The sequence below is a fragment of the Tupaia chinensis genome, unplaced genomic scaffold (assembly GCF_000334495.1).
Source record: "Tupaia chinensis unplaced genomic scaffold, TupChi_1.0 Scaffold000056_1, whole genome shotgun sequence".
Classification (NCBI taxonomy): Eukaryota; Metazoa; Chordata; class Mammalia; order Scandentia; family Tupaiidae; genus Tupaia; species Tupaia belangeri.
Genome location: NW_006159514.1, coordinates 1449058 through 1459349, shown reverse-complemented (window position 1 = coordinate 1459349; position 10292 = coordinate 1449058). Strand labels below are relative to the sequence as shown.

Below are 10292 nucleotides of genomic sequence, written 5' to 3'. Positions count from 1 at the left end.
GTGTGTGTGTGTGTGTGTGTGTGTGTGTGTGTGTATATGTATGTGTGTGTGTATATATGTATATATATGTATATATATATTTTGTTGTTGTTGCTATAGGGTAAACACATTTACCAGAGAGAGAAAGAGAGGGAAAGTGAGAAAGGAAGCTGCCAGGTTGAGGACTTGAACCTCAGTCAGTCATGTGGGAGGGAGTCCAGCACCTCAACCATCATGCCACCTGCTGGCCTCCATTACCCAGTATTCTTATTAGCACTTTTTGGGCTGGAGTTGTTTTTTGTTTGTTTGCTTTTAAGATTTTTTGCCATAGGGAACCAGCAGTTAGTGTAATGGCTATGTTGCTAGACTCCCACGTAGTCGACCGTGGTTCGTGTCCCGGACCCAGTGGCTTAAAACTCACGCCGGGCGTGTGTGCGTGTGTGCCCAAGATCCCGAGAGGAGAATGGAGGAGAAGGGATTGCGGCGTGACCATCCCCCCTGGGGGGTGATTTCTCGCTTTCTATCTCTAATGTCTCTCTCTGTCTGTCTGGCGAGCACACGCGCCCTATAGCGAAAAACCTCTCAAAAAAAAAAAAAAGATTTTTTTGCCATAGGGTGTGTGTGCTCACCAGATAGAGAAATAGAAAAAAGGAAAGTGAGAAATCACTCCCCAAGGGGATGGGCATGTAACAATCCCTACTCCTCCATTCCCTTCCTGGGATTTTGGGCATGCATGCACATGCACCTAGCATAATTTTTAAGCTGCCAGATCCAAGACTTGAACCCCAGTTGGCCATGTGCGAGTCCAGCAGTTTAACTACCATGCCACCTGCTGGCCCCACAGTCTAGAGTTTTTAATATTGAATATGTTGCTGATTCCTGGATTTGAATCCTGGCTGTCCCCTATAACCATTCTATCCCTCTAACAGCTCTGCAACCTCGACCAGGTTACTTAACTTTGCTGCGTCTCAGTGTCCCCATCTCTCAAAGGGGTGTAAGGGAGGCCATCACAAAGTTATTATGAGTAGACAACTTGATATAGGTAAAGCTCATGCAATAGTCTTCTACCCATTCTAACTAGGGGCCCAACGCCTACACAGATGAAATTTAAATTCTTGGTAGGGAAACAGACAAAACCCAATAGAGACAAATTGTGGTAAGTACTGTGAAGACAATAAGTAAAGCCGAAAGAGAAAATGGGGGTGCAGCCATGCTGGTACGTATTGCTAAGACATGCTCTGTGGGCTGGGACTACACAAGAAGCTCAGGTTTGACCCTGGTCCATCCCCAAGGCTGGGTGCAGTGGTGTGCGTCTGTAATCCCAGCAACCCAGGAGGCAGCGGCAGGAATTGCGAGCTCCAGGCTGTCCTGGGCAACAGAGTGAAACCCTGTCTGAAAGAGAGAGAGAGAGAGTAGGGAATAAAACCCAATTTAAGATACTAGGTAGTCAGGAAGCCTTTTCTGAAAAGGAAACATTTGAGCTGAGAGCAAAAGGATGAAAAGACTAAGGAATGCCTTAATCTCAGTCTTGCTAAGAACTGGAGGACAAACCTTCAAAGCATAGGAAACTGCACATACAAATAGCCAGAAGCACATTTTATTATTTTTAAGATAATTATTTATTTTATTTTATTTATAATTATTATTATTACTATTTTAAATTTGCTATTGGGCACATGTGCTCACTAGATTGAGAAAGAGGGAGACAATGTGAGAAAGTAAGCCATCAGGTCCGGGACTCAAACTGAAGTCGGCCGTATGAAAGTCCAGCATCTCAACCACCATGCCACATGCTAGCCTCCAGAAGTGCATTTTAAATAGAATTTCTGGGCCAGCAGGTAGCACAGAGATTAGGTGGCTCAATCCAAAATGACAAGCTGTGGGCTTTGAGTTCCAGACCCAGATGCTTGAAATATGCACCAGGCATGTGTGCATGCATGCCCAAAAACCTGAGAGGAGAAGAGAGGAGAAATGTGGCATGGCTGTGCCCCCAGAGAGTGATTTCTCACTTTCCTTCTCTCCTTCTCTCTCTCTCTCTGCCTCTCCTGTGAGTGCATGTGTCCTACAGTAAACTAAAAATTAAAAAAAAAACTAAAAATAAATAGAATTCCTAATAATATCTGCAATTGTAGAATTGTTTTTTTTAGAATTATTTTATTTAACTTTATTTATTTATTTATTTTACTTTGCCTAGAGAGGGACAGAGTGAGAGAGAAAGAGAAAGCAAGCCACCAGGTCCAGGACTCAAATCATGGTTGGCCATGTGGGAGTCCAGTGCCCTTAACCACCATGCCACCTGCCGGCCCCAACTGTAGAATTCTTTAACATGAATATGAGGGGTCTTCAAAAATTTCATGGGACAGTCCAACAGATGGCATAATGGTTACATCACTGGACTCCCATGTAGTGGGCCACGGTTCGAGTCCTGGACATGGTAGCTTAAACTTACACGGGGCGTGTGTGCATGCGTGCCCAAAATCCAGAGAGGAGAATGGAAGAGAAGGGATTGCAGTGTGGCCATCCGCCCTGGGGAATGACTTCTCACTTTCTGTCTCTCTGGTGAGTGCATGCTCCCTATAGCAAAAAACCCTCCAAAAATATTTTTCCATGGGAAATACATACTATGAAAAAAAATGCATGAATTTCAAATTTTTGTGCACCAAAATAAACTCAAACTGTAATTCCATTTTTCCATGAACTTTTTTTTTTTTAATAGATAAAACCCTTGTGTCGAGGACTGACTCTCAATAGGTTGCAGCGAGGGAGCTGCTCTGCTGCGTACGGAAACCCTGACCTAGAAGCAGGTCGTCCACGAATGGTGGAGCACCAGGTATCCCCAAGAACGTGCACTCCATGACAGGCACCTATGAACTTTTTGAAGTCATAAACAAGATATAAAGTGATACAACAAGATGTGACATGAGCACGTATGACAAATACACATGCCTGAGCCTCTCCAGGCACTGGACTGAGCTGTGCACCTGCACTTCAGTGAGCGCTACCTTACTGTGTACGATTGTACATAAGTGGACACATGTAGACCTAAACTTTTTTCAAAGACTAATGTAGATCTGAATCTTCCTTATTATTGACACATGTAAGATATTCAAATAAAATACAGAAGAGGCAGGAAGAACTCTTATTTTTAGGCTTGCACAAAAACAAATTTACCTGGCATGCAAGTTGACGCATGGCTTGCTTCCCATGTGTTACAAATTCTGATATATGACACAGTTGGTGTACATGTTGTGTTTTAGTAGAGTGTCTTAAATAGTTAGAAATATCCATATTTAAATGTAGGAAGAAAAATCTGTGGAAACCCTAATGGAATCTAACTGAATTCTTCAGTACCAGAGAACAGTTTGAAAAGCACAGCTGCAAAATAATTTCAGGTGGGGAAAATAAAATCACTGTCTTTCATTTTCTCCCCATTGGCTAGTTTCGTTTCGTTCATTCATTTAACGAATGTATGGAGCCTTGTGCCGGTTACCCTTCATCCCTGCCTTCTCCTCCTCTGAGCTAATCTGCACTCTTCTCTGCACTGCTCAGTGCCTTGAGACAGGGCGGTAGCCCGTGGCTACACCATTCAAGCTCCCTTCCGCTGACTTCTTCCCTACGGGAGTGCAGAGGAAGTTCTCTCCTCCTGTGATCCTGAGGTTCTGATAGTGACTGAAACTAGAGCTCTACTGACGTCATCTCCTCCTCTCCTTAGGGCTGAGTGCCAACTGCTCCCCTCTCTTGCTAGTCTCCTGTGCTTTGTGAATTTCCTTTGCCTCACTCACACTTCTGGAAATTGTCCCTTCATTAACATTTCTTCAAAATCCAAACGGAGTGTATCTTCTTTCTCTTGCTGTGACTCTGACTTGAACAAGCCTCTACTATGTTCTAGGTCCTCCTCGTCCACTAAAAATATAATGGGAGCTATCTATTTAAATTCTTTTGTTAACCACACAAAAAGGTAAAAAGAGTAACCACACCAGCCATAGTGGTGCATGCAGGACGATGCTGTTGTGTGGGTGTTGAGGCCCAATAGGAACCCTGAGTGGTGATTCCTGGCCCAACTGAAGCAGACCAGGTGTCACTACCTGGTTCTAGTTAACTAGGGGGCTGGGGCAGGGCAAGATTCTGCCAAAAAATACTTGTCTCGGGACCAGCAGTTAGCGTAATGGCTCTGTCGCTGGACTCCCAGGTAGTCGACCGTGGTTCGAGTCCTGGACCGGGTGGCTTAAACTCATGCCGGGCGCGTGTGTGCACGTGCCCAAGATCCCAAGAGGAGAATGGAGGAGAAGGGATTGCAGTGTGGCCATCCCCACTGGGGGGTGATTTCTCGCTTTCTGTCTCTCTGTCTCTCTCTGTCTGTCTGGAGAGTGCACGCACCCTATAGCAAAAACCTCTCCAAAAAAGAAAAAAAATACTTGTCTCTCTCTCTCTTTCTCTCTCCTATACATTCTCTCTCATTAAAAGGAAAACAAAAAGTAGTATGGTGGTTAAGGTGTTGGGTTCCCACCTGGCCAACCATGGTTCGAGTCCTGGACCCAGCAGCTTGAAAATCATGCCAGGCATGTGTGCCCCGAACCCTAGAAAACACTGAAAGAGAAAGGACTGCAGTGTGGTCATTTCTCTGGGGGTTTACAGCATAAAACTAAAACAGTGGTAGTGGTTCAGTGGTTAAGATGCTGGACTTCCACATGGTTAACCACAGTTTGAGACCTGGACCTGGCAGTTTGCTTTCTCACTTTCCCTTTCTTTCTTTCTCTGTCTCTCTCTGGTCAAATTTAAAACAATAATAATAATAACAAATAAGATAAGTAATTCTTTTTAAAAAAACTAAAAACAGAACAAAAATAAAATCAGTTTTAAAATAAAGCTTATTCATTATCTCCTCCACGAGTGAAAGAGAGACAGGGAAACAAAGAGGCAAGTGAAAGAGAGACAGGGATACAAGAGAGGGAAAGAGAAAGAGAGAGACAGATGCTATCAATAAGGTCTTCACATTGTGAGCACGGGTGGGGGCAAGCATATGGGATATATAGATGTGAACCTGGGATGTGAACCTGCAACCTTCCCGTGTGGGTTTAACATCACAGAGTACAGATTTCCACCTCATTCACCATCTAGCCACTAATTTTAATAATGTATTTTATTTCTTTAAGTCACTACATCCCAAATATGATAATTTTAATGTGTATTCATAATGAAAATCTATTAATGAGATACTTTCCTTTTGCTCATAGTAGGTCTTCAAAATCAGATATGTATTTTACACTTGCTACATATCTCAATTTAAACTTGTTACATTTTCATTGCTCGGTTGTCATGTGAGACCCATGGCTGTCATATAGGACAGTGCAGTTCTAGACACTATTAGAGCTGAAGATATACGGATGAAAGATACTGTTCCTACTATCCTGGAGAGGGTGGTTAAGGAAGGGAAATGGACAAACCAACCACTACCAAACTATGTAGTAAGTGCATAATTGGTGCTATGCACAAGATGCTTTGGGGACAGAGCTCCTTCCACCAGGGAGGTTTACAAAGGAGATATTAGATCACAACTGAGTGGATCCTTAATGCTGATTAGTATTCTGTCAAAAACACAAGAGGGTGGACAGGACAATGCCAGTAGATAAAGAGAATTCTTACCTTTCCATCTTCCCGAGCTATCTTAACTCTTCTGTGACCAGACACCTGAGATGGACTCCTGTCCACCTTGGATACACTTGGATCTTTCTGGTTGTTGTGGCCTGGATTTAGATGGAGCTCTGCAGTTTTAGCGCAGGCTCTTTTTTTTTTTTTTTTTTTTTTTTTTGTAGGGCGTGTGCGCTCACCAGAAAGACAAAGACAGAGAGACAGAAAGCAAGCAATCACCCCAAAGGGGGATGGCCACGCCACAATCCCTTCTCCTCCATTCTCTTCTTGGGATCTTGAGCATGCACATAAACACACCCAGCATGAGTTTAAGCCACTGGGTCCAGGATTCGAATTGCATTCGGCTACGTTAGCCATTGGTCCCAACACAGGCTCTTGAAGTAGAAGTTTTCACAGGAAACTGAACTGGGAAATAAAGAGAAGGTGGCGGTGAGATATGTATGTGGGGAAAATGTCAATAATCAGACATGCTCAGGGAACCTGGATCCATTTCCCTAAGGTAAAGGAACTCTGGTCACTAATTGGCTTAGTTGGCTCAGGTTCCTGGGCACAAAGCCCAGCCTTATTTTCCTCATCTCCTGTTTCCTTTGATATTCAATAAGCATTGTCTCTGGCCAGGTATGAAAGCCTATTGTTTCCATCCTCTGGCTGCACTTTTTGTTACTGTTTTTCACCTTTACCACTTGTATGAGCCCTATTTCTCTAGTGGTTGTGAGGTCTAGTAGTCTGTCTCTCTCATAGGAAAATCCTACTTCTAGTCAACTATGTCTTTTCCCATTTCAAAACTCAAGGCCCTGTCTAGGACAGCTCAAGAAATTCTTATTTTTGTCTGAGAAGCATTGCTCACTCTCTGCTCTTTGAAGGGAAACAGAACTTAAGTGACCCAAGGCAACAAAAAGTCACCTTTCATGCCTCAACTTGCCTTTTCAATATACATCATTAGATAGCTTTGGAAGACCCACCTGACTCTCCTCTGTCCTCCACACTTCAGAATTCCAGCACAAAAGTGCTTCACGTATATAATAAGAACAAAGTAGATGCGCTCAGCTTTCAAGCTGAGGCCTTACGTGAGGTTCTTATCTCTTTAGGATGTAATCAAGTTCCCTGCAGATCTTTGGGTAACTCCATAGTGCTTAATAGCTGGTGAGGATTTCTAAGGACACACACAGTGAAGAGAGAGGAAAGGAGGACGACTATTCTTAGATACTAAGGAAGAAGTGTGCACTTAACTCAGACAAACACCCTGGCGCCCTTCTCTGTGAGCAGATTTCTGATTTGCAGGAGGTTAGAGAGTTATGGCCAACTGTTTACATCCTTTGTGGCAGTCAGATGGCATACACTGTAGCCTTATTTTCCTTGTCTCCTTCTTAAATCAATCATAAATCATGGTCAATGCCAAACTTTCCACAAAAATTCCCTGTGGTTTCTTTTAGTCTCTCACTCCAACTATCACATTGCGACTCCCATTGGCAATAATGTCAGCATCTGTTCTCCATACTAACACTATTTGCAAATACTTTGAGACCAAGTCTTTGATTACTCCTCAAAAGTTCAACTTCTGTTTTCTCAGAGCCAAAACACATACCATATTATCCAGTTTAAATAGTTTCCAATCCTCATCTGGGTCGCAGGCCTCATCAGTTCCTCCTATTACTCATATTATTTTTTAATTGCTTTTTATCCTTTTCTTTCAGTTCACTCACTGAATAGATGACTAATGTGGGTTTTGAACATTGCTGAAGGAGTTCCTCCATCCACGATATTGTGGACCTGAAAATGTTCTTTTACACCCAAAGGCAATGTATTGATGCCACCTTTTGTTTTTTCTCTACATGGTCTAAGTTAGATGACAACATGCCAGGAGCCAGGCAATGATTGTACATAAAGAATCCATTACTCTTAATAAGAAATTTCCATGGTTTACCATTTCTTTAATCTATCTGGCTTAAACCATCTGTAGTTTTGTTTGTTTGTAATGTACGTGTGTGTGTACAGGGTTTGGTTTTGTAAGTGTGTGGATGCATATGGTTTGATTTTGTTTTGATTTTTGTTTACTTGTAATTTCTCTAAAAGCCTTGGTCAAACAGTTCTTCAGTAGAGCTGGGTGTGCCACTCTGAATACTGTGGGGCAGTCAATATTTTTATGAGCTGTCCCTTTTCAATAGACATTGTGTTTCTGCATTTGTGAGAAAATACATACTCATAGACTTGCAGGTGCCTGTCTGTACACACACACACACAACTAATACAGGAATTATTACAACAACATACTGAGAAAGATACTTGCCCAAATCCATCAGACCAAAGGATCCACAACCATATTCTACAAGGCTCTCTTACAAGTTAAGCAAAGATATTTATGCATTTATACAAGAACTAGAGGAAATCATAAATTATAAAGAAAACTATTGGGTTATTGGAAAAGTCATGACATACTTTCTGTGTTTCTACGCAAAAATGCATCATGACTTTCCAGACAACCCGGTACTAATGTCCTAAGACTTCTATGAGTACTAACATTCTTTAAAGGTATCAGTGTATCAGGTATTATTCTATATGCTTTACACTGAGTAATGCATTTATTCCTTATAACAACTCAATGAAAAAAGTTCTATTATTGTTCACAGAGAAAACAGAACCACAGAGAGGTTACATGAGTCACCCATGGTTTTGTAGATAAGTAGAAAAGGGGACAACTAGACAATTCATTTAAGATCAAATGAAATCTCAAACGGAAAAAAGTGTTCAAGATTTTCAGTTATCAAAGAAATGTGAATTGAAACATCAAGTATCATTGCAGACTGCACCTTTGTTTTGTTTGGTTTTTCAAGTCACTGAGTCTGAGATTTGACCTGCAGTTGGCCATGTGGGATCTGACTTCCTTAACTTCTAGGACAATGGGGTTGGCCTCCCAGACCTCTGGAAATGCTTTAGTTGTCACTCTCAGATGTGGTGGCAACAATGTAAATCAATATAAGTTTTGGGGAAAGACATTTGTAATACTTACAAATAATGGTAAAGAGGCTCCCTTTTAACTCTACAGTCATACTTCTAAAATTATTTAGAAAATTATTTAAGAGGTCAGCAGGTAGCATGATGGTTAAGTGCTGGGCTCCCACATGGCCTACCACATTTTTAAAAAAAGAATTATTTTATTTAACTTTATTTATTTATTTATTTGTTTGTTTGTTTCAATTTGAAATAAAGAGGGACAGAGTGAGAGAGAGAGAGGGAAAGTGAGAAAGCAAGCCGCCAGGCCTGGGACTTGAACCATGGTTAGCCAAGTGGGAGTCCAGCATCCCTAACCACCATGCCACCTGTTGGCCCCACCTACTGCTGTTTTGAGTTCTGGATCTAGTGGCTTGCTTTCTTACTTTCTCTCTCTCTCTCTCTCTCTCTCTGGCAAGCACATGTGACCTATAGCAAATTTAAAAATAATAATAATAAATAAATAAATAATTCCAAAAAATAAAGTTGTTTAAAAGAAAAAAACATATTAATAAAAAATTTGTTGTAGGATTCTTCAAAAAATTGAAAACAGTCTGCCTATAGTAATAAATACAGGTATTAATATAAGTAAACGGTGATACTTATCAATGAAATGAATATTCATGTAGACTATTTTTTTGCTACAGGGAATGTGTTCTCACTGGAGACAGACAGAGATAGAGAGAGGGAAAGTAAGAAAACACCCCCTAAAGGGAAGTGGCCACGCCACAGTTGCTTCTCCTTTCTCCTCTCAATATTTTGGGCATGCACACACATGTACCAGGCATGTTTTTCAAGTTGCTGGGTGTGGGATCGAACTGTGCAATTGGCCATGTGGGATCCCGCCGCCTTCATCTCCATTGCATCTACTGGCCCCATGTAGTCATTTAAACTGCATTTATGAGTGATCATATTAAAAAGTTACACAGTATCAAGTGAAGTAGGTCAAATATAAAATTTTACCCATTTTAGGATTGCAACTTTGTAAAATTATGTATACTTGAATACTATGTTCAAGGACAAGAATGGAAAACAACAGTGAAAACACACTTGAGATGTCCAATTATTGTATATAACTTTGAGCCAATTTTTTCCTATTTTAAAGTTATCTTCATTTTTGTTGTTTTCCATACGATTGCAAAATAAGGAGTTGGAGAAAAAAATCTAGGTGTTATTTCTGCTTTTTTGGTAATATATAACTTAGTTGAAAATACATAGAATCATTGAGTTTTAGAGCTGGAAGAGACTTTATTGAACTTTTGATGCAACTTCCTAATTTTACAGATAAATATTCTGAGGCAGAAAAAGACTGACTTGCTCAATGACACCTATTTAATTAGAAGCCAGAACTTGCAACTCCAAAAATGACTCACAATCATTTAGGGCACATTTCTTGCAGAGAAATTAAGTTGTTTGGACTCTATCTTGAAATATATCATGTTAATAAAAATGACTATTTTAGCCTAATTCTATTTTCCTATCTACATTATCAGCTGCCTTCTCTCCCCACCCAAACTAAGCTTTATGCCAAAGCAAGAGTTCTGTTTAATTCCTGACTATACAGTACACATCATGCATATTTTTGGCATTTCAAAAAATGTCAAAATATTTATAAAGAAGATGAATATTTCAATAACAATGGGAAAGCTGCAAGTCATTTTGCAGTGATGGTAACA

At 40.8% G+C, this 10292-nt stretch overlaps 1 protein-coding gene across 1 annotated transcript in view; it reads right to left on the bottom strand.

Moving 5' to 3' along the window:
* Window positions 1–5894: 5894 nt before the first annotated feature.
* Window positions 5895–10292, bottom strand: part of METTL8 (methyltransferase 8, tRNA N3-cytidine) — a 135141-nt gene continuing 130743 nt past the window's right edge. Inside the window, exon 11 of the mRNA XM_014592095.2 lies at window positions 5895–6033. Within this exon, the coding sequence (XP_014447581.1) occupies window positions 5978–6033 (56 nt within the window). The 3' untranslated portion in view covers window positions 5895–5977. The remainder of the gene's footprint in view (window positions 6034–10292) is intronic.